This window comes from Euprymna scolopes, chromosome 8 (genome assembly GCF_053919585.1).
Source record: "Euprymna scolopes isolate OS-2025 chromosome 8, ASM5391958v1, whole genome shotgun sequence".
Lineage (NCBI taxonomy): Eukaryota > Metazoa > Mollusca > Cephalopoda > Sepiida > Sepiolidae > Euprymna > Euprymna scolopes.
In genome coordinates, this window is record NC_136489.1 from 92,745,065 (window position 1) to 92,770,920 (window position 25,856).

General features: G+C 32.8%; 1 protein-coding gene across 1 annotated transcript in view; it reads left to right on the forward strand.

Moving 5' to 3' along the window:
• LOC145283635 (uncharacterized) overlaps positions 1-22,397 on the forward strand; it is a 39,365-nt gene extending 16,968 nt beyond the window's left edge. The window contains exons 2-4 of the mRNA XM_080132587.1: positions 13,300-13,480; positions 16,425-16,609; positions 21,515-22,397. Of these exons, the coding sequence (XP_079988713.1) occupies positions 13,300-13,480; positions 16,425-16,609; positions 21,515-21,679 (531 nt within the window). The 3' untranslated portion in view covers positions 21,680-22,397. The remainder of the gene's footprint in view (positions 1-13,299; positions 13,481-16,424; positions 16,610-21,514) is intronic.
• Positions 22,398-25,856: the final 3,459 nt, after the last annotated feature.

The window sequence follows — 25,856 nt, forward strand, 5'->3', positions numbered from 1 at the left end:
CAATGACACGCACAAAATCAATGCTCTGCCCATGATGCAGTCTATAGAAGCTGCGGCAAGAGGGGGCATTTCCATCTAGTTTGCCAATCAAATTGCTCCCTTAAGAAGGTGACTTCTGCTTGTGAATCATTAATTGCATCCATTGTAACCGTTGAATCACCTGATTGTCTGTCGAAAGACATAATTAAACTTCCAATGAATAAACTCATCCTGGAGGCTCTGGTTGATACTGGTAGCTCAGAAAGCTATATATCATTGGCCATCATCCATAAGTACAATTGGCCGACACAAACTTCTTGCATGAATATATCAATGGCATCCACAGCTTTATCAAGCAGTACATTAGGTCACTGCTATACAACATTAGCATATAAAGGGTTTACCTACCTGCGTTTCAAACTTTCAGTCCTTTCTTCTCTTTGCTCAGACATCTTACTTGCCCACAACTTTCTCAAACTACACTCCAAGGTAGAAATACCCTTTGGGGGTCACAAAGATCCATTCTCTGTATGCACTGTAATAGCATTCCATCTTGTTTCTACACCACTAATCGAACATTTATCGCCTGGTTGCAAACCTATTGCTACAAAATCCAGAAGACACTGATCCATCAGCAGTTTATACAATCTGCAATTCTAAAAGACGGTGTTATCGAACCCTCTTATTCTCCATGTAGAGTACAGGTTCTAGTAAGCACTAATGATCGACACAAGAAGCATCTTGTCATTGACTATAGGCAGACCATCAACTGGTTCACAATGATCTGTAGTTTTCATGTATGACCTGAAATGCTCAAGCAAAATAAAAAATGAGAATGTAGAATGCTAGAGAATCAAACTATCAGCCCTTACATTTGACATAACATACTGTCCAGGGAAAGATAATGCAGCCGCAGAAACATTTTCTCGAGCAGTCTGCTCCTTAACTTATTCAACTAGTCTACGAGACCTACATCTTTTATTGCATCATCCAGGCATCACATGAATGTCTTATTTTGTACGTCTGTATAACCTCCCTTATTCCATTGAAGATGTGTAACAAACTATTGGGAACTGTTCTGTCTGTGCAGAATTAAAACCGTGATTTTTTTTTCATCCCACTAATTTTAAGCTTATCAAAGCGACACAACCATTGTAATGTTTAAGTGTTGCCTTTAAAGGTCCCCTGCCATCTAATAGTCGAAACAAATATTTATTAACATAACTCCATGTACTGTTTATGTTGTCGATTGTTTTGGAAACAAGAAATTTGAATTCCTGCAAGAAAAGTATTCATATTTTTTATCAACTTTCATCATTAGGGGTTTACATCCAGAAATTCAAAATTTATTAGAGTACACACCAATTTTTAAGCAAGTTCTTTTTTTTTTTTTTTTTTTTTTTTTAATCTATTAATGCTTACTGCCAATAACCACTTGAAGATAAAGATTAAAGAGATGGAAGGATTTCTTAACCGAAAAAGTGAGGAACAATCAATGGTATGAACTAAGTTTGATTACTTGTAGGACAGTTTGTACTTTAGCAGTGTTTGATACAAAGTAAATTATCTTTTTTTAAATGTGGGTTGAATAATTGATCAGTATTTTTCGGAAATCTCTCTATACTTTTATGTATGACCTGAAACGCTAATGTTTGTGTGTGTCTTGTAGAAAGAAAGGTTAGAAAATCTATATAAAACTTAAAAATGTATTATGTAAAATTAACAAAGGAAGATAATTGAAGTGTTCCTGAATCTCTAAGGTAAGGGAGTTACAGAGCATATTTTGTTGGTGGTGGATATTGAGTTTTTCAGCCATAATTTGAAAAGAAAACACTGTAAATTTTTTTTTTTTTTTTTTTACACAGTGATCACCACTTATCAAGACCCGGAAGCCACTCAGGGATAAGGGTTATTGCAAGTACATTACGTTAGTGTGGAGATTTGATGAAGTTTTTACTTAAGGGGGCGGTTCATTAGGAATTTGTTAACATTGGACTTGAACACATCCAAGTTGTAGTCCGGTGGGAAGCAGGCAGACGGAACAGAGTTCCACAGGCGTGCAGTTCTAAGAAAGAAGCTTTGTTCATGGAATCCACGTTTTGATTTAGACACAGATATAGAGTGGGGGAAATTTTTCACAGTGGATTCGGCTAGATGGGTGTTTTTCGTGAAAGATTGGCGAGGGGGGGGCAGAGATTGGAGTTCAGACGAGCACCTGCCATGGAAATAACGATAAAACAAGGATAGGCTCGCAACGTCTCTTCTGTGGGAAAGAGGTTGCAGGGTAGAGAAAAGGGCATCCCCCACTAAGCCACGAAGTCTATTTTGTATTCTGTCAAGGCAGGATAGGCTGTTTTTTGCAGCTCCTGCTCAGATATGGCAAAAGTATTCCATCCTTTTATTATTTCAATGTATTCAATGCATTCCAAAGGATGATTTTAGTAGGGCCCTGAAGGCATCCTTAATTTTATTTGGGTAGTATCAGTAGTGCTTTAAATGGGGAGCAATACATATAAGATTACAGTATTGTATTTCGTATGTGGTATGTAGTAATCCTAAAGTAATCAATGTCCTAGATAGAGCAGGTGTGTTTAAAGGCAGGATTGCCCAGGAGAAAGAACTTATGTTTTTTTTAACTTTGTGTTGCCTGGGAGTCAATAGTAATAATCCAATATTATATTTGATAAGTAGTAGGAGTTCATTAAAAGTGCTTAATATTCTAGATAGAGCAGGTGTGTTTACTCAGCATTGTTTAGGAGTCGTTAATATCTTAGACCAATCCTTATAGATAAAAGAAAATATTTTTAAATGCTGTGAATTTCACTCTAGCATGTTATATTATTGTATATTAGAAAAGATACCCTGTATTGCTCAATATACTAGATAGAGCATGTTTGTGCAATAATAGAATAGTACATTTCCTATGTGGTATATGCAATGGATAAGGGAAAGATAAAGAAAATTGTCCACATAGCATGCCACGCAACATAAATCAACAAAGCAACAGATGTGGTTACACACCGTCAATGCTGATGTCTAATCTACCTTCAGTTCACAGATTTACAATGTCAGTCTTGGAATTGCCTACTCATTATCATCTTGGCTGCTGTGAACTCTCAGGTATGATCTGCATTCATCCAGGACGTCATGTGTCCTATGGGAGGAGCTGGTTCAATCCATCCTGGTGAATGCTACTGATGTCAAAAAGTCAAATTCCTCTTAGTACAATAAGCATAAGTACACGATGACATGTTGATATGGCAGTGAGAATAATGAATGACCTGAGTGGAAATCTATAATGAGTTATATATAAATCTTGGTTCATCTAACATTTTGATGAATATAAATGGGTATGTCTAGGGGAAGTGGCTCATGCCAATGGCCGAACTGTTGCTAGATAAGCAATTGTAATGAGACTTAGGATGAATGATATCTAATATTGTCACATAATCGCAGCGTTGGATTGTGTTTTAGAAATAAAGCATTTTAAATTTCATTTTTTTTTTTTTGCGATGGAAGATATATCTTTTTTGTATTACTGTGGTAGGAGAACTCAGAGAGAGAGATAGGCTGAACCTGTAACAAGGAAAAGAGAGAGAGCATAAGAGAAAATAAAAGACTAAACAAGTCTCAACACTCCCCACCTCGTAAGGATGAGTCTACCATTTGGCAAGGTTATGGGTAGTGGCATACTGATTGACCCTTTTGGTTCAGAGGAGGGTTACCACCAAAAAATGGACAAAGAAAAAAAGAGGGCCAAGCAAAATACAGATGAAAAAGGAGGAAGAAAGAAAAAGAAATACATTTTTTTTCATACTTCTCGGCAAGCAGTCATGACTATTAGACAATGAAACTCTGTTTCGAGTAGTCAACAAAAATGAAGGCGCTTAGCTTTGGTGTGTATGAAACGCTCTCCTCTGAAAATCTAAGCGAGTAAAGTTGTCTACAATGGACAAAGGAGAGTAGTAGAGAAAAAAGAATATTGATGAAATAACCAAAACAAAAACATGACTTGCAAAACTGATAAGTCAGCATTTGAATTGATCTCGGTAAAGATTGTGTTGTTGGAAAGACTGCTTTTGTCAAAAGAACTCTCACTGGTGAATTTAAGAAGCGAAATTTGCCAATAAAAACAGAAGGTTGAGTGGAAGATCGAATTTGTTGATGAAAATAGCTGTGGATTGAGCAGCAAAGGAGGTAAGGGTGACAATGTGCCCCAGAGTCGTGGACGTGCTTTTTTTTTTTTTTTTTTTTTTTTTTTTTTTAATATGAAGCCAGGCTAACCAATATGTCCAGGATGAAAAACCAAAATAACGAATTCAGTTGAAGAAATCTCATAAGTTTTGGAAAACGAGTTAAAAATAAAAAAACATACAAAATACTGTTAGAAACTCGCTCAATATATGTTACCATGACATAAGCTGACATATATTCGATGGGGTTTTAACAGTATTTTGTATAGTTCTTTATTTTTAACTCCTTTTCATAAACTTACTGTGTTCAAAAGTTGGGTGCAATTTTAAATTTACCAATACATCAGTAAACATTGTATGTTTTTCAAGCTGAATAAACATGTTACATTAAATAAAAACACTAAAAAATATCCAGTTAGGTAGAAAAGTAACTTATTTGGCCTTTGATAACATTTGTTATATATTTGTTTTTTGACAATTTTTTCCAATCTATGTGTATAGTAATACAAACCCGAAATCCCACATAAAAAAAAACGAACTAAGTCTCTCTCTCTCTCTTGTGATGAATTAATGTTTCTTTTTTTTTTTTTGCTCTTTTTTCTTGTTTCTTGATTTATTTTCCGCTCAGCATTTTTAGACATTGTTGTAAGACCCCCACCCCACCACCATGATTCGTTTTGTTTAATCTCACCCTCTTTTCTTTTTCCCCCTCCTCCCATAGTCAGTTTTTGTAATAAAGTTTGATTTAAATTTTGATGTTTTTGTGTTGCATTGCTTTCACTGTGCTGTTCATTCGTCTCCTCACTATTTTGTGAGTTTTAAAAGAGCCTCCCCAATATATCAAACCTGAAGGACCTTTTATTTTTTTTCCCCCTTTATTTTATTAGGTGAGCACCTTTATGTAGTCCCAATGTGGGGCATGATAGTAACAATATATAAAATTATATCATCTGGATTTTAAGTCTGACTTACATGTATGCTAACAAATCAAACTTGTCATCTACAGTCATACTTCTCTAACACTGAGGATTTTGAAATCTGAAAATAAAGCAGTAATACATTTCATAAATATTGATGAATGAAAATAGTTTTGGTATTATTTCCTAATAAATAAAACTATATCAGTCGATTTGAAGTTTGTTCTAAATAGTATTTAAGACAAACCAAATTTTGATTCTGACTAGTCAATTAATATCGTACCTTGAAATAAACTAACATACTTCACTACAATTTATTTTCAACAAATACTTAAATGATTCGGTAGTTTGCTAATATTGAGTCATTCTTTATTCCTATAAAGACAAATCATGTAAGAATAACTTATTTTAATAAGAATAAGATTGCTTATTTAGCTTAGAATACTGAACCTACCAAAAAGGCTGTGGTTATAGGAAATAAATATTTACAAAACAAATTTGAACATAATGAATCCTGGGTAATGCCGGGTTAATGCAATTGGTTCCTAATAAAAAAAACAATCTTTTAGAAAGGTTCCTTGAACTGAGCTAATAGTCATTCTACAGTTTTGTGGTTGGAGATGGTTGTTTTAAATGGCATTATGTCTAGGTCTTTAAAGCAATTGCAAAGGCGATCAATACAATGAGATCCAGATCAATAAAAATCAAGAGTAATTGTTGATTCACTTTGTATAATCTGGTGATAAGCCTTTGACAATATGAAGAGCCAGATCAAACTGACGATCTTTGGCAATGTATTGTCAGGTGAATGTAGATGTGGGCAGCCTGTTAAAGTTTGCAGAAAAGCATATCAATAAATTCACATTCATGAAAAACAAAATTAAGCAATAAATTTGCCATTAGTTGGAAAGAGAACATAATGATCTTTCACAAAAGAAAAAAATTCAACCCCCAACAATTTGTGGAGGAAATTCAGTGTAAAAGATGACCTGCTTACTTCAAACCAATTAAGGTTAGAAGTAGAAGCTTTCTTGAGTTTGGGAATTCGTCAAATCGATAAAGAATGGGGCAGAAAAAAAATGCAACAAAATGGATTTTGATGAAGTGTAAGGATTTTATTTGGAGTAGACAATGAGGCTTAATTATTGAAGCTATTTAGTCTCTCCTAAAGATATGGGAAATGTGTGTATGCATGTGTGCGCATATATATTTAAACAGGGCTATTCAGCATTGCCAAGGGATACGGAAAGTTTAATTACAACATTTTTGTAAACATCTTTGCAATGTAAGTAAAAATGATAATTTATAAGTTTTTATGTTTTCTAAAATAGAAGTGTGACATAAAATAGCTTTTTGGAAACTAAAACCATGAATAGTTGAATTAAGAAATTGTTTTAACTACGTTTACAAAGGAAGCCTAAATAAAAAGAAAAATGTATTATTGTATCATTTATATTCTATTACTTGAATAAATTAAGACTCAAACAAATAATTTGCAGAAAACTAAAAAAAAAAAATTTTAATTGATAGGAATTAAAGTATTTTTTTTGTTTCTCTTTTTTTTTTATGTGTTTAAGACAATAAAATTATTTTTTATAATAAACGAGTTAAATAGAAAAAATGAGCTTAACCTTGAAATAAAAGTCCTCAGGGTAAGTTCATGTGTTAATTGAGCCTGACAAAAGTCACTTCATTTCATTGAAACAATTTATTGTTATTAAGCAAAGTATTTTCCCAACTATTATGTTATACAAGTAATTTCAATAAATACTTTAATATTTATTTTTAATAAAGTAATGTAGAATTTATTAGCTTCCTAAGCTGCTAGTGTTGTTTAGGTCATTATTAAAAATGTCTTCATTTTGTGATGTATGCCTCCCCCATTTGAGGATACAGAGAGTGTACACATGACAAAGGTAAAAGAAAAAAGGTAATATGAAAACAAAAGCAAAAAAAGGGAGGGAGAGATTAAAGAGTTTCTTTATAAAATATTTATTTCATTCGGACAAGTTTTCCGTGTAGGGGTATGACTTGTGTTAAGGTCCTATTAGAGTACAGATTTCCTTTCTATACAGAAAGGTAGAAACAAGGAATGTGGATTAATTTTTATGAGACAAACGGGATGCAAAAATAAAAATGGCCGAACACAACGAATGCAAGAAATAACGAAGTCAACACAAATAAACCCATGTAAAATAAACTTAACAGATGGGGGGAAAAATCTAAGAAAAGAAAACATTCAAATTATGGGATATGGGATATTTCTAACTATTACGAACTGAACGAAAGTCCTGAAATGAAAGGATTAAATATCACTTTTTCTGGCCTCGGTCAGTGGAGGAGAAATTCTTCATGACAGGTAATTTCCACTTTTGTTCATATCTCGAATGCTCCTTTCTGGGGAGCTGGATTTTACCACATAAAAACAGATCTTGTGTCCAACTCTGCCCTCGCGAGGTGGTAAGTAAATAGGAAATAGATATGATTGCACGATTTCGTCTCTTCAGACCAACAGATTAAAAAAGAATGAATTGGTGGACCGTTGCTCAGTTTAAACAAATATTAACATTTATTCTACCACTAACACAACTAAGGAAAAAAAATGTAATGTCGAGGTGGCCATCCGTAACAATTTTAACAATCTTCCTGTTAGAAATAAGTCTTTCCTATAAAGAAACTACAGAAAAATACATTTTTCTTCTAAAGGACATAGTGCAAGGATAAAAAAGGAAATTTATTAGTCAGAATCAAATATCGATAGCAAACTTTTGAGAAATAAATTTGGTCAGCATGATATTATAATTATAGATAAATACATGAAGGTTTGAACTACTACTTTTCCCTTTTTAACAGCTCTTAGTTTTTGAAAGTATATTTTGCTATGGGAATGTGAGCCAATCAGTAAAACAAGAGTGAGTCTTCTAGTCTAAGGGATCTGATGTTGCAAAGCCTGAAACTTTCTCTAAACCTTTTTATAGTAATTACTATGCAACCCTGTTCATTGTTTAGATATGGTGTTCAAGCAACCTCAAACAATGGGAAATAATTTACAATTTCTATTTGACAAAATATTTGCTTTTAAATGCTTTCCATTGTGTTTGCTGTTGCATATTACTTAGCAGTAATATGCTTTTGATGTTAAATGTGGAATGATTTGCTAAATAGATATAGTTACTTAGGTATGATCAACACAATTTGACTCAAATTCATATCTCACCTGATGTAAGGGGTAGATTAATTTGGTCCTACGGCATAAAGATTTTAAGTTAAAATAGTAGTTTAGACTTATTGTGTCAAGATCATTTAAAATCTGGATAGATAGGAGTGCTTAAACCTCTCTTATGTCCACCTCTTAAAATAGCCAGAAACAAGTAAAATCATTTTAAAGGTATTAAAATATGTTGGGAAAAGAGGTTATTTAACAACCAGCTCTGTAGGTGCCAAACATGAATATTATAAATATTAATAATATAAAGAAATAAATGTAAAGTACAAGTTACATATTGACAAAGTATAACGGAACACAAACATAATGTACACGACGTTAATGAGCAGAATTCTTACTTGTCTAAAAAAACACAAATATCCTTCTTTTTAATGGATGTTCAGTCCGAGTTGTCTGATGTTACTGGCTCTCAGTTAATTTCTCTCTGACCATTTTAGGGTTAACAAAGATGCACAACTTGTCATGTCACTGGTGTATTCAGATATTAAGTGAACATGTTGTCTTTTTTAGTTTCCAGTGATCAAGTCCCAAGAAAAGTATCCAGATTACATTGTAAATCCCTGCACAAGAGGTCATACTACATATGTGTAGAACTACAATGGATCGATTCATATGGCGACTCCACACACACATAGGCAGCTGAAGTCATGTTGTGTAGATAACACATAACAGTACTTTGTTCTCATTGTTTTCTTCTTTTTATAACGGCTGTTGTAAACTGTCTTAATAAATATGGCACATGATCATTTAGGGTTTAACAATGCTACTAGTATATATATATAATACTCCCATCAATTGGGGGAGGGTGCTGCTTTCTTTTTCTTGCATGTGATTTAAAAAAAGACAATTTTCTCAGCTTATTCATCGAGTGTCTTTAACAATTTCCTGTCTATAGTACAATATCTTAACATGTAGCCTTAATTCTAAACTTAACTTCTAACAGCCAAATTTCTGTCCTCCTCTTTCTTTATAACTAACAAATAAATTAAAAAAAAAACAACCACATATTTCCTTTTGACTTCATGTTCTTTGATAGTTTATATAAGCTTATCATCTGCTCCGTGTGGAAGGAGAGGATCAGACAAACAGACCTTTGAATGAAGACTATCAAGCCCAATCGTCTCACCTGCCAAAGATGATGGCTTTCCTATTCTCTATGCCACATCACGCTGCTGACTTCCTGTTCATGATGTTTCATCCTGACATGCAAACCTAATTCTTATTTTTAACTTTAAATAGAATTTTCCACTTTTGCCTTCTGTGGAAAATGTGTTAAAATTATTTTTATACACCCATATTCATCTTGCTACATATATACCTCCAATCGAGGTGACACATGTACAACTACTTGATATTATTTTTATGATTAGAGTTGAGTTTGTTATTTGCATGCTTTCAAACCGTTTTTTTTTTCTACATCTTAGCTAATGCCATTTTGAAATTCCATGGTGGTCTTGTTCAAAAATGTTATTTGAATTTTTATATAACCACTAGATTGACTTGGTCTTTTTTATCAAGGCCCAGAAGCCACTCGAGGATAAGGGTTAAAGAGTGTACAGTAGTCAATTAGACAATATAGTAATTGTCAGTAATGGAAATTCAGTAAATTTGTTAACTTAAGGGGAACGGCTTATCAAGAACTTGTTTACATTGGACTTGAAGACAACCATATTGTAGTCGGCTGGAAAGCAGGAAAACGGAAGACAGTTCCACAGGTATGCAGTTCTAAGAAAGAAGCTTTGTTCATGGAATTTACGTTTAGGTTTAGGCACAGATAAAGAGTGGGGGGAATTGTTGATAGTGTTTTCAGCTAGACGAGTGTTTCTTGTGAAAGTTTGGCGTGGGGAGGGCATAGATTGAAGTTCAGTCGAGCACTTGCCATGAAAATAACGATAAAGCAAACTCGCTACATCTCTTCTGTGAGAAAGAGGTTGCAGGGAAGAAAAAAGGACATGAGGCTACGAAGTCTATTTTGAACTCTATCAAGGCAGGATAAGTCCTTTCTAGCAGCTCCTGGCCAGATGTGGTAACAGTACTCCATCCTTGGACGAACTTGGCTCTTATATAGAGAATTGCATCAGCAGTGAGATATCTACTGGATCGATAGAAGGATCCCACCATTTTTCCGGCTTTGGCAACAGATTTGATGTACGTGTTCCATTTCAGATCAGGAGTAAAGGTCAAGCCCAGAAGCTTGTCAAAACATGAGGCCTCATGTGGAGGGGATCATCTATGTATTAATACGATAGCATGTGTCCTGCTTACATCCGGGTCGTTTAATTATGTACTTCTATTTTTTGTTATGAAGAATTCTTAGTAAAATTATTTATAAGTTTTGGTTTCAGTTTCGATTATGGCTGAAGGAACTCTAGTTATATATATATATTTTTTTTTTTCATAAGTTTTTATTTCTGTTTCAATTCAAACCAATGCACCCAAATCATATGGATATATTTTTTTATTTTTGAAATCGCAACTTTATAATATACAAAAATTGATAGAACGTTAACTCTATAATAATATAAATGAAATCTGCAAGAATTAAAATATCTTATTTAAGCGTACTTTATGACCAGGTTTTGCTGGACGTTCATGCTAGCTTAGATAAATACTTTTGCAGTTTTAACAAAAAAGCTACAATAATATCAAAGCATCTCCACTTACACTGAACATCTACAGAATGCCAACATCAATATATTGCATATGAATCAGTCCCCAGTGAAATTTCACCAGGCCCCACTAGTTTTATATTATTCCTATTCGCTTGACTATTTTTTTTTTTAAAACATTTAAGTAATTCAATTCAATGAAAACAAATCATTAAAGAAAAAAATCAGTCAGATGTTTTTCATGGCATTGAAATTTAAATCTAATAAATGTTTTTTTAATTATTTTTTTAAACAGCTGTTGCATGCTGGTCCTTCCTGCCCTTTTTCCTTTTTAATAAGATAATTGTGAGGTTTAATTTAATTAGGCATTGTTTAGTCATTACATTAATGGAACACAATTGCTTTTTTTTTTTTTCTTTTTTTTTTTTTACATAGGAGTCACCATTTATCAAGGTTTAGCGACCGTTTTTCTGTAAGCGGATTTGATTTCTATAAAAGATAACATTTTAAAGAAAATTCTGCGCAATTAATAATTATCAAATTTTTACATATTATACATGAAAATGATTCTGAAACTATTATCTATATGAAAATGGATGATATATGCCGATTTATCTTATCAATTTTGAAATATTCTTTATCAACTTTGCTCGGTTGTAACTTTGTTTCCTGTGGTCATAAGAAACAAAAATCAAACACCGGTAGAGATGGACTTCTATGTTTATATAGCCTGTAAAATTTCAGCCATCCCAATCAAAGTTAACCCTGCACATAGGTATCCAAACGTAACATATAAAATGTAAACATTGAAAAAACTGTTTCCCATTTTGTTGTTATCATTTTTTACCGTTTTTTCATTTTTAACTTGGAGCATAAAAACATTGAACGCATAAAAGAAAAATAAATTAACATCATTGGAATGTTTATTTTCTTTTCTTTCCATCAGTATAATTCTTTTAAAAATTGACCAACAAATAAAAAAGATATGACTTGTTGAAGCACATTAGGTATGTAATATTGCTGATGTCCACGAAAATACAGCATACACTTGTAATGTTACTAAAAGGCGCCATTCCTAACAATGCTTTCTTTCCATCATTATCATCATCATCATCAACATCACCGCTGCATACAATGACACTGTCACACATGTCCATTTATACCTTAGTTCTTTTGTGTTCACTTATTTTAAAACAACAAACTCAAATGTTCAGTATAGTTGTGTGGCTGTGGCATACGTTTTTCTTGCTGTATCTTTCTTTTTTGCTGTTTTTTTTTTAAATTTTATTTTTATTTTATTTATCTATTTTATTTATTTATTTATTTTTTTTTTTTTTTAGAGAATTCCTGAATGATCTGTCCCTATTGATTGTGGTGGGATGTTAGTTCTGCACATTTCTAGGTGGTCCACCTACCCAGGCTTTCTTTGAGAAGGGATTAGTTTATTGCAAATTGCCTAAGGCGCCCTTACTGGGGAATGCAAATGGGACTATCCAAATACTTTTTGCAGATCAGAGGCACTGACATTCAATCCCACTTTCCAACTCTGGTATCTAAGTTCTTGCAGTGGGAAAGCACTAAAAACCTTTTTTCTTTGCTGGCTGATGCTGCAAGTTTCTCTTTGTTGTTGTTTCTTTGTTGTTGTCGTTTCATCTAGTGATTGTCGCATTTATTCTTAATCTAGTGGTTGCTGTATGATTCGTTTCATCCATCTTTTTTGCATCGCTGTGATTCATCAGTGTAACTAGCTGAAATAAACTTCTTCTTCATGCAAAAAAGAAGGCTAAGACACATTTGGAGTTTTTAAGTTTATTTTTAGAGAGAAATAGATGACATGAGAGAGACTTGTATTCTCTTAAATAACTTATTAAAGCTAAATGATGTAGACAGAAAATAGGGATCTTAGAAGTCATTTTTGCATTTGGAATTCAAGTTTTTTTTTGTTTTTTTTATTAGAGCATTATTGACCAAACTGCTTTGTGCAACATTCTATGGACAGATTCGCGTTATTTCGAATGTGTCCGGCTCAGCTCCCATAGACAAACTGATCAAAAAAATCTCTTGTTTTCTTAACTCAACAAAAGTAACATCATTACTTTCATTTCCTGTCTCTTTGTTGTCTAACCCATTTAACCTCTTACCTGTGATCACCTATCCATGATTCAGTCTCTGGTAATCAATCTGTTTTGCAGATTGCGTGTCACCATGTCTTGTATTGGTTGCATGACTCAAAAATTTGTACTAGTTCCTTATATGTCACTATTCGACATATAGCCACCCGTAATGTAACATTTCTAATCACATTTTCACTCTTTTCTAAACAAACTTTTTAAAGGTATATGTTTATTTTTCTAAATACTTTTTTTCTTTTACAGAGTTTACGAATTGATAGTGCCGACAAAAAGCGTGTCCTTGTACTTGGACTTGACAAAGCTGGTAAAAGTACATTCGTTTTAGCATTGTGTGGTAGACCAGTTCAGGCAGAGTATAACCCAACTCAAGGATTTGCTGTGGTTACAACTACCATTGGAAATAAGGCTTTGAATTTTTGGGAAGGTAAGTAAAAATTTAAGTCTAAAGAAAGTTCAAAATAAAAAAAAAAACACCCTCTAATATACATTTTAATATGGTTTATATGTGATTAAATAGTTCTTTTTTTTTCTTTTTTTTTTTTTTTTTAAAGAAAGATTTTGGCAGTAGACTAACTTAAGTTTTTTTATTGGTATCTGTGTTGCATTGAAACTGAGCTGGTTGAGCTATCCAGTGTTGCTTGGAAGCATCAAAGTATGTAACCTTTTTTTTTTCACCCTCACCCTTCCCTTCTCTCTCTCTACATTTCTTTCTGATTATTTCATACACTATCTTCCAACTAATTTATTCCCTAATGACCCTAATGGAATAAATATTACAATACTTTTTCTTGATTGGGGTCACCTTGAATCTGATAATGTAAAATTTGTACGTGTACTTTTTGTAGTTTGACTGAATTTTTGAGATGAGGATTGAGGATTCCTAAATTCAACAATATATACCTGGAGAAGGTCAGAGGTTACATCAACAGAAACATTGTAGAAATAATACTTAAGATGAGAACAGTAGATTCTAGCAAATCCAAATACAGTGGCTCATGTTCAAAGGCCCTATTTGCAGGATCACACCTTTTCTTGTAACCCTCACCAATGGCACTGATTGATATTTAGGATTGTTGTTAGTCTAATTCTGAAAATATGTGGACAAATAACCACAGCTTCTTAGTAAAAATTAAATTAATGAAATTAATATTTCATTTCTGTTATTTATATGGTATACTTTTTTCTGTCACTGTAGCTCCTTTTTAAAATGAAATGTCTGAACAATCACTTTTTATTTTTATGAATTAAAACAAGGACAGATAACTCCATTCACATAAATTTGAAAAATAAAATAATTTTGACCAAAATGGTATTCTAAAACCATATAATATCAATATTTCTTAATCTATGACATTTTTATAACTAAGGGAAAATCGTATAAATAATACAAAATAGCCACAACATTTTATTTGTTGTTCTTGTTGAAAGTAAATAGTTTTGCCCAACCTACTAATTTCAAGTAACATAATACCTTGACAGTATACATTAACTAATTTGGCCTTTAACCCAATCTTTCTAGGATTGCTTTTCACAGCTGTATCTAATTACCTAAATGCCTTTGACTGGAAATCCTATATGACTTCACCCACCCACCCACACACCTCTTCCTCACAACCTTCTAAAGTTGGTGGCAGGAGTTTAACTTTTTGTTAATCTCCTCTTTGGGTTCAATTTACTTATAGGGTAATTTGTGTCACATATCTTCTACTCTGTAAATAGATTTTCCCTCTACTACAATTAGTTTTTGTATTTCAAGTATTTGTGCCTCCTAAAATTGTATAGTTATTTTATTTTTATTTTCTGGATATTCGAGATTAATTAATAAATCTATTATTTTAGATGTTGTTACATTTCCTCCTCTCCTCTCTCATGGGGAATTCTAATGTCTTGAAAGTGACAAGCAATTAATTTATATATATGTGGACATCCAAAAATATGCCTAGTGTTTTCCACATTCAACTACAGAAATCGTCCTTATATATACCCCCCCCCACACACACAGAGTGGAATGATAAAATTGTCACCCTAAAATTATGAAAAGACATGGTTGCCCTAGAAAAGATGACATGGTTCCATTTCCATTTGATGAAAAACCGGTTTTCTTTTTGTCTTGCAGACCATCTACTAGTTGGCCAGTTATATACAAATCCCAAGAGTGATAGGAGCCTTCTATCATGTCTGAAATCGACACAATATTCAATGAATGAGGTCTGAGATGCACGGCTGTACAACTCATGCTCTCTACCGATCCAAGTTATGACAACGGCACCATTGCCAGCACCCTCAAAATGTATTGCTGGATAATAAATACAAATAACAGAGACGTGCCCAGGATGATGAAAAAATTTCTGGCCATGGTTATGGTCTTTGGTGTGGTTTCAAATGAGGGCCACATCATGCCACCTCACATTGCCAAAGTGTACCTAGATGTGCTGAAAAGTGTGGTGATCCTCTGGTACAATTAGGTGGGTGTGGCAGCAGGACTTGGAATTGGCCCACAAATCCAAAGGAATCCAGGCTTGCCTGGTTGTCAAATAGGCTTAAATATGATATATTAATTTGTCCAGATTTTGTATATATTATTAAAGAGTCGTGATATCAAAAGTAAAAAAATATAATTCAGTGCTATTGGCTAGAATAAAAACTGGAAGCAAACTATAACATTCAAAGCTGGTGATGTTACCACTGTACCAACCTGACACACATATGAAATGATTAAAAATTAAAAATAAACTAAGATGAATGTACAAAATGTATAACAATTTTTTTCAAATTTGAACCATTTTTGACCCCTTAAAAACTATTTTAACCGGATAAAGACCCATAAAAGAACATTCCGTAAAACATCCAATCATTTGAGGTCCCTAGTGCTGCTCTGCAACTTTTGGTTTTGGAAGAGGTTTGAAAATATGGAGACGGACAGACATATAGCCTTTTATATATTAGATTATTTGTTCATGGCTGCAATATTTGTTGTCTATAAGGATAGACTTTTTTTTTTTTTTTTTTTTTTTTTTTTTTTTTTTTTTTTTACTAAAAATGCAATAGCAGTTCTACTTGATGAATTTTCATAATGTTTGGATATATTACTATTTTCGACATGACAATTAAGTATGTAATATTGTTTTTGCTTGAAACGATATATTTAAAAAATCGATTTGCCAACTATATCTTAACAAGCACTTAGTTGTTTATGATTCAAGTCATAACGATCACATGGGTAAACAACTCATACTTTATTTGTTTGTTTTTTTCTATTTTAAGGAATAATTTTCCCATTTTTATTTATATTTAATAAAAAAAAATTATAAATTCTATTTTTTCCAATATTTTTGTAAACCATTTTTATTTTGTTTCTTTTGTTTTAGTCGGTGGTGCTTTGAAGCTGCGACAACATTGGGACCATTACATTGATGGAACGCAAGTGTTAGTTTATATCATTGACTCTTCTAGTTTAGATACGGTTAATGTTGCAAAAGTAGAATTATTGTCTTTAGTGGAAGCCAACAAACACTTGGAAACCATTCCGTGGTTAATCATTGCCAGTAAACAGGTAAGGAAAATAAAAACTCTTGCTCCTCTTTGATCTGTCTTTTTGGTGTTATCATTTTAAATTGTTTCTTTTCCAGCACATTTGATAAATTAACTGTTTTGCTGAACCATTCAAATTCATCAGGCACCTCTAATCCACTAGTTATACGTCTACCATGTCTTTAAACAACTAGATATTACTAGAAACTTAAGTAGCTTGATTGTAGTTATGGGTTACACTAAAGCTTCTTTTTTATTGGCTACTACACCATGGGAAGAGAGGGCATAACTCTTTTCCATGGACTGTTTGATCTTCGCTTTTATATTATTGAGCGGTTAGGGAGGAGACATTAAGTACCACTTTTTAATTATTATTAGTCTTTGGTGTGACCAAAGATTGAAACCATGGTATATCAGTGATAAATTATAACAAAAGAACCCCTTTGTTAGATACAGTCCTGGTCAAAATCATAAGACGACTTAAGAAAGTAAGCGTTTATGCATATTATCGAAGTTTTAATCAAACAAATGGTTGAAACCATTGGCAAAAGGGAAAATATGATGGAAAAAAAATGAAATCTGCTTCATTCGAAACCTTAGCCCTGATCTAATAATTATTTTTTAAAAAACAAACATTTTCACCTGGTCAAAATGATAAGACCACTTTAATAAAATCGGCTAGTTTGGAAAAAATAAATACGAAAAGATTTCTGTGTTACTAAAAGCAACTTGTTAGTGGATAAAAAAACCTCTAAATAAATTATAAATGGCAAAAGGGAAACCATTATCAGAGTTTGAGAGAGGAAGGATCTTTGAGCTTAATAGGGGTGGACTCTCCCATAGATCCATTGCAAACGAAGTGAATCGTAGCAAAATGGTCATCACAAATTTTTTTAAGAAATCCAGATCAATATGGGCACAAAAAGAGTCCAGGTTGACCAAAAAAAATAACCCCATCACTGGATCGCCGTATCAGGAGAAGTATAAAAAAAACTCCAGTATGAGCTCAAGTCGATTGAAAAGCCAAATAGCAGCAGAATGTAGTCCTAAAACCATCAGAAGGCATCTGAAAATGAAGGGTTTCAATCATTTAAAGCGACTGCAGAAACCACGTCTTCTTGAACAGCACAAAACTAACCGACTTAAATATGCCACCAAATACCAGACTTGGGATGAAGAGAAGTGGGAAAATGTAATTTTCTCCGATGAGAAAAAGTTTAATCTAGATGGTCCAGATGGATTTCAACACTATTGGCATGATAAAAATTTGCCCAAAGAGACTTTTTCAACTCGGCATAGTGGAGGAGGGTCTTTAATGATCTGGGGTGCTTTCTCGTCAGCTGGGACCCTAAAGTTGCAAGTAGTGAAAGGCCAGCAAACATCATTGAAGTACATTTCAATGCTTGAAAGTGCTTCTATCAGGACTGAACGTCCACGTCTGTGTGGAAGAAATTGGATTTTCCAGCAAGACAACGCTGTGATACATACTTCTCGACAAGCACGAGAATACTTTTCTTCAAATAATATAGAATTGTTAGATCATCCAGCATGTTCTCTGGACCTCAATCCCATTGAAAATCTTTGGGGATGGATGGCAAAGGAAGTGTTCAAGGATGGAACCCAGTATGATTCGATAAAGGAACTTTCTGATTCAGTTTTCAGTACATGGAATAGAATTCCTTCGCAACTGATAAAAAACTTAGTCGCAAGCATTCCGAAGAGAATTTTTGAAGTAATTCGTAATAATGGAGGCTATACTAAATACTAAGACCCTTTTTAGTAATTTATAATTGCCTTTTGTTAGATAAATTATCAGTGGTCTTATCATTTTGACCAGGTGAAAATTTTTTTAAAAAATAATTATTAGATCAGGGTTAAGGTTTCGAATAAAACAGATTTCATTCTTTTCCATCATATTTTCCCCTTTTGGCAGTGGTTTCAACCATTTGTTTGATTAAAAATTCAATAATATGCATAAACGCTTACTTTCTTAAGTGGTCTTATGATTTTGACCAGGAATGTATCAAAGATTTTATTTAACATAAAAAAAAAACAATATTTCCAAAAGAATGGATGCTGATTAAAAGAAAATATCATTCAGTCTGTTTATAAATATAAGATCTTGTGAACTAACGTATGTAAAAAAAAAAAAAAAAAAAAATCAAGCACTGGCCTGCACAGAGAGCATTAAATGAAGAGAAAGGAATTCGCTTATCACAACTCTATTATGCTAAATGGGAAACTCCAATCAAGATTAAATGTAAATAAATTAAATAAAATTGGCAGAAATAGACTTGTTTATATTTTACATTCTGACTGCCACTTTAATTTAACTGAAGTCATAACTAGGATTAAATTATAACTAAAATATAATCTCAAGATAAAGGGAGACTACTACCAACAGGTAGAATGCAAACAAACGATGCGCTACACATAATAATCTGTTGACAGCAAGATTATCAAGTTCCCCCATGAATTTGTCTGGATTAAAAGTGATGCTGGACTATGAGTTATTGTAAAATCTGTTTTACCTGTACTAATTCAAACCCAACTAATAACATCATAAATATAATTTTCCCAAAAATTATATTCTTTCATAGAGCTTTTCTATTATATTAACCTTTTATGAATAGCTTTTATACGTGATGATGAGCACTATGGATATTGTCCACCTCTCTCTTTGCGGCATCGTGGTTGAGACATTTGAATGCTTTTCTGCCAAATAGGCTGATACACAGAGGAAGGAGAGACAAACATGTTCATTTAAAACCATCCTTATAATCATCATTATCATCAACATCATTATTTTGTCTTTTACATGCTGGCAGGTGTTCGATGCTTTTTCAAAATTGATTTCCAAACTAACTTATCTGATTAGGTGTTTATTTTTTTTATATTTTTATGGATGGAAATTGTTCCAAACATTGTATGAAGCTAAAAAAAAAAAAACTTTGAAAAAATACGACTCCAAAATTAAAAACTAGTTAAGATGAATAGATTCCAACTCAGAAAACCGCAATTCTCACCCTTCTGTCAGAAACATTGCTCAAGTAAGAACTAAAGAACAAAATAATCCATCCTCATCTATCTTTATCGCTTCCTCTCATGTTTTCTTTGACTTTCTCAAGTGGTCATTTTTTTTTTTTTTTTTTTTTTTGTAGGAGGGGGGGCACAAAAGATTCAGCAAAAAAACAAAATATATTTTAGGTGGTTTTAACAAATAAGGATCCTTTTAGGTAATTTGAAACTCGTTTTATTTTATGTAAAAAGATTTTCTGACAGCCTTAACTATGGGGTGACTCTCTCTGTCCTAAAAAAGGGGAGAGGGTGACCAAAAATTGATAAAATTCACAATCCTTTCTGCAATCAAACCATATTTGATACAAGTAAACTTCAAATTGCATTTGACTTGTCCACCAAGTTTCAGTCAAGAATGTTTAACAGTTTCTGTTTTACTGCTGTTCAGTGATTTACTTCAAAATATGCACATATGCTTTGCAAACACATCTAGATACAAAATGTAAAATTGCCAATAACTCTGGCACTTTCCTCTTTTAACATTTAATGAGTGACACTGTTGCCATTAGCTTTCAAATTTTATATTGTTCTATAAGCCCCGAATTTGTGGGCCCACCTGGACATGAGTTTCGTTTGTCTGGATATTGACAGTATTGCAATTTTTTGTTAATAGTTACAAAGTATTCATGTCTTTTCTTGAACTGCTCAAGATATTTTTGAAATTACTTTTTTTTTTTTTTTTTTTTTTTTAAATCTTCCTTTCAATGATTTTTCTTTAAACCTGAAATATTAAAGCAATTAATCAATTATTAAAGATTTTAGTGATGTTTTCATAAGTGGTATTGGGCTCGGTGCCATTCTTTACCCACTGTTATATACTAGCTTGATGTAAATTTCTGGTTGAAGGCCTGGTGCTATTAGATCAGGCTGTCTGAAGATACTGTCTTCATGACCTAAAATGCACCAAACATAGATGTTATTTTTTTCTTTCTCTTTGTAAAACTCAATCCTGTTTTGCAAAGTAAAAAACAAAATAATTTTTCTCTAGAAAACAACCAAGTCAAACACCATAAATAAATATTTGAACGGATAAAGAACTTGAAGTAAAAAAACCTTTTTAAAAAATTATGGCAAAATCCCAAAAGGGTTGATAATGATGGAGTACTGTTGCCATATCTGGGCAGGAGCTGTTAGCAGCAGCCTATCCTGCCTTGACAGAGTTCAAAATAGACTTCGTAGCTTAGTGGGGGGATGTCCTTTTCTCTTCCTTGCAACCACTTTCCCACAGAAGAGACGTAAGCCTGTCTCTACTTTATCGCTACTTTCATAGCAAATGCTTAGCTGAGCTTCAATCTATGGTCCCCCCCCTCGCCAAGTTTAGCCAAAACCACTATCAATCATTTCCCACACTCTTTATCTGTGCCTAAACCTAAATGTAGATTCCATGAACAAAGCTTTTGTCTTAGAACTACACGCCAGTGGAACTCTTTTCTGATTGCCCGCTTTCCAGCTGACTACAATCTGATTGTCTTCAAGTCCAACGTAAATTTATTGATGAACTGTCCCTCTAGGTAATCCGATTTACAAAATTCCCACTACTTATGTTTACTACGCTATAATCATATTGACTAATATATACCCATTAACCCTTATCCTCGAGTGGTCTCCGGGCCTTGATATGTGGTGATTCCGGTGTAAAAAAAAAAAAATAAAAAAAACCTTGGAGAGGAAGTATGGTTTTATACCTTTACCAAAAACATAGCAATGCATTTCTTTTCATAAAATATTTCATCTTTCGATGTTTCATTTATCTATCATAAACGTTTGTTCTATTGAAAACAATTATTATTTTGCTTGATTTCAAAAGAAAAGTTTTTTAAAAACTTATTGTTTTTAAATTTCTTGCTAGGATCTGCCAGGTGCCATGAATCCTGAGGAACTGAGGGAATCTTTGAATATTCCACAAGTGCCAGAAAAGCCTGAAAAAATTGTCATTGGGATGGAACTTCCTGCAAAAGGACTCAAAAAGGGAATCTCCAATGTGAAGAACTTTTTTACATTCACAGACTTTTAACAATTTTATTTTTTATGCGTCAGAACATGAGTTTGAAAAAAAAATGCTAACAAAAGTCAGAAAAGCATAATTCCTTGGGATTATCATCAGTTTTGTACCAGAAATCACATTTAATGTTGCCCACATTTTTTTATTTATTAAGGAAATACTCAAGTAAGTGCAAAAAAATTAATAAATAAAATCTATCAATGTTAGGTTGATAAATTTCTTTCCAGTTGTATAGTTAGTTGGATTTTTTTTTATTCTTCATGGAAATCTCCAAACAAGACATTGAGCCACTTGATGTAAAGAGCTTAAAATATATATACTACTTCATGATCAAAAACTAGCCAATAAGTGTTAGATGGATAGATTCTGATTTGGAAAACGGCAATTTTCCCCCTTTGTGAGAAACAGCACTCATGGAATATGAGGACTATAGGATAAAATAAGGGAAGTGAGTTACAAGGCTGCCGAAAATAAACCCATGGTTCACTGTTTACTCTCCTTAAATTTTCTTATATTCTGCTAAATTGTATGAATAAAGACAAAATGTTAATATTATTTCTATATTATGAGAGATGTGTCATTCTATACTAGAAAACCAATAATTTCTTATCTCTAGATAATTAATGTGATATGTTCAACTTTGACTTGAATTGTTTCTGACTTGAAAAGAAGTAAACTGTTTTATTTTTGTTGTTTTTTTTTAATAAATACTCAACTTTTATAACTTGTTTTTTGTTTGTGACCTTCAGATGTTTTATATCGAAAGTTCAAACTTTCTCAATGTTTTTCCAAGCCAAATATTTGAAAATAAATCTTTAGCAAATTTATCACTTGTCAAGCAATGCTTATCGATGCACTGTGGAATTGGTAGGCTGGTTTCAAATCCTGCCTGAATCTGCTGGATGCATTCCTACCTTTTTAGAAAAAAGTATGAATGTATAGCTCTCTCTTCTCTTGGGTTATAGAAATCTAGAGTAGGTGTTTATTCGCTCAAAAAGAATTGACTTTGGCATTATATCACAACACGGTTGCTGTGACACTAATACCAAACAACCGTTGAATCTTTTGTGTGTTCAATATGAATAGAAAAAATATTTAGTTCTCCTAAACACACCTTTTAAAAAAAAAAAATCTAAAAATCAGAAAGATAATGGTGATACCCATGAAATCATTGATAAAATTCAATCCTTTTTTCCAATCCAACCTTATTTTGATACAAATAAACTTCAGTCTGTGCCTGACTTGATCAGCAAGTTTCAGTTGTAAATAGCCAACAGTCTTTTATTGTCATTCAATGATATATTACTTCTGTGCTACAATTCCACTTTGATATGACCTGCACCATTTATTTAGTTTTTTCATTTTATTTTTTTTTTTTTGTAACTGTTTAAGGACGTTTATATATATATATATATATATATATATATATATATATACTTTAATTATCCTTGCAATGATCCTTCATAAACCTAAAATATTAAAGCGATGGCTCAATTATTAAAGATTCTATGCATATTTTCATGGGTGGAATTTGAGGTGTGGGTTAGTGCACCCTGTAATTTAAAATGGTTTTCTGAAGTTTTTAATCGTATATGACTTTTGTTATAAAAGAATATTTATTGTGGATTTTAAATCTTTTTTATTTAAAAACCTTTATTTAAATTTGTCAGTTAATATTTTGGTGCTTGTGATATTCATATGTGGAAAAAGTGAAACTTTGGATTTGAAAAAAAAAAAAAAAATGAATGGGCAGGGGAGGGGTCTTTTCAGAAATCTGTGCAAAAAGATTTCATTTAATAATAGCTTAAAAGATTTGGCATAAAAATGTTAGTGATATTGAATTATCTTAGATGCTGTGATAACGAATTCACAATAGCAAGCTGGAATCAGTAGGTTGTTTCTTCTACACCAAACAATCATGATTTAAAAAAAATAACATAAATACATATATATATATATATATATATATATATATATATATATATATATATGATAAAAATTTATTGGAGCAATTTTTTAGATGAAAATTAAATATCAAGTAAAAATTCCATTTCAAAAATTCCAAAGGCATCAAATAATTTGAAGTTAAAATTTTTAATCGATTTTTTTTTTTTTTTTTTAAATTTAATTATTTTTAGTGTGCAATCATTTATATCAGTTTGAAACCATTCAAATAAAACTTACAACATTGCTTATGATGTTTGGTACAAAAGAAACCGTTCACTGATGTCAAGTTATAAATTCGAAATAACAGCATGATCGTCTTCATAATTCAATATCTGCAAAATGTTTCCCGTTGGACACTTTCATTTGACTCAGTTTCTGAGATGAGATATTGTTATTTCCATGTTTCAGACAGTTATCCTTATTTTAGTTATCTTGACAATGTTTCGACCTTGTTCTCACTGGCCTTCTTCGGGTGTTTTTTGTAAATCTTGAAAAAATATATAACTGGTAAGATATCTGAAATAATGAAGAAAAAATGATGTATGAAATGCAAAATGGGACTAGTCTACCCCAATAGATTACATGAAGGATTTGGTCCGAAATTCTCTGAAATTTTCGGACTTCAACAAATATCACCTTAAGAGGCCATAGAGGAAATTGGCTAATATATTAGGAACCTAACATAGTCTAGATGTGTCTGAAACATATAAATCGATACTTGTAGACTGTATTAAGAATTAAAACGTTCTTACATTTAAAGAGAAAGAATTTCATTATACATCATCTTGGGTTTAAGGTTCACAAAGTTCATACTAGAATTGTCCACATTCATTTAACAGGTTATGGTGTTGGTTTATCCTCAGTTCTAAGTGCCAGTCTTCTGTACATTGAAGGTTCAATCCTTACTACAGGCAATAATATGTAAGAATAACATAAAAATTAGCACTTCTACTCTGTTATGGCTGATGGAATGAGAATAATCTGCTCCCAGTGATCAAATATAGGATTTGGTTCAAAATTCCACATAGGTTCCTGAGTTCGACCTAATGATTTGGTTGTACCTTTTTTCTATGGAAATCACTCCAGACAAAGCATGAAACCTCCTTGATGTAAGGAGCAAAAAAATGATAATTTCAAGGTCAAAAGCTAGCCAAGGATAAATGATTCCAACCAAGAAAACTGCAATTCTTCCACCTCTGTCATATACATTGCTGATGGAATGTGAGGACTAAAGAAAAAAATAAGGGAGGGAAGAGTTATGAGGCTGCCGAAAGGCAATTCAAGATCCACTTTCTACTCCAGATTTGACGATTAAGATTCCCAAGTGATGCCTCTGAAGATTTGAGGTTACATCAGCCAAAATGTTGTAAATATAACAACCAAGATCAGAATAGTGGCCCAAATAATCTAATACAATATGTTCAAGTTTTCATGTAAAATTATCATTTGCTAGTGCTGTGTTACTTGGTTTGTCCGTGTCGTGGGGACATCTTTACAATGGTTGTTACATCCTGGGCACAGCAACTAGCTCCCCCAGGTGGGAATCATGATGAGCATATCCCCCTTAGATTAAGGGTTTGATACAACATTGGCTATGTCTGCTTGGCAGGTCTTATCATTGGTCTTGGCGTCATTACTGGCAGGATTTTCATTGTCATTAATGGTAAGGATCATTCTGCTAAAATGTTCAAACGATTGTATGAAATATGTGCTTGACACATTTTCTTATGAAAATAGACATTTATTTAATTTAAGGAGAATTTTCTTTAACTCAAGACTTGTTCTCAATAAAGTCAAGAGTCCAACATTCTACGTCTGCTGGGAATGGGAGTCCAATTTCAATGTCTTGTGATTCACGGCGGGCAGCTTCCACTGCTTTTCCATTCTTCCTTCCTCTAACTGAGATGGAAAGAGTGATAGAGGGAGATATTGGCAGACACATATTAAAAAAATAAAGAAACTGAAATCTTATTTTGATTTTAAAATCCTGGCGTCGAACCAGTAAATCTGACGCCTTTTTTCCTTTTGTATCCCAACTGCATAAACAATCTGGCTTGGCAGCCGTCACTTTCTATCAATCTGAGAAGAGTTGATGGGCGACGACATTCTGAGATGAAAACCACACCAATTTAATTTTGCGTGTCTCCTTGCGAGTAGCGGGAAAATCTGGTATAAAGCCTCCAAATGTGGGGAGCTAAGGTTCCAACCAATTATCATTGTGCCACAGTTGTAGATACTAGAG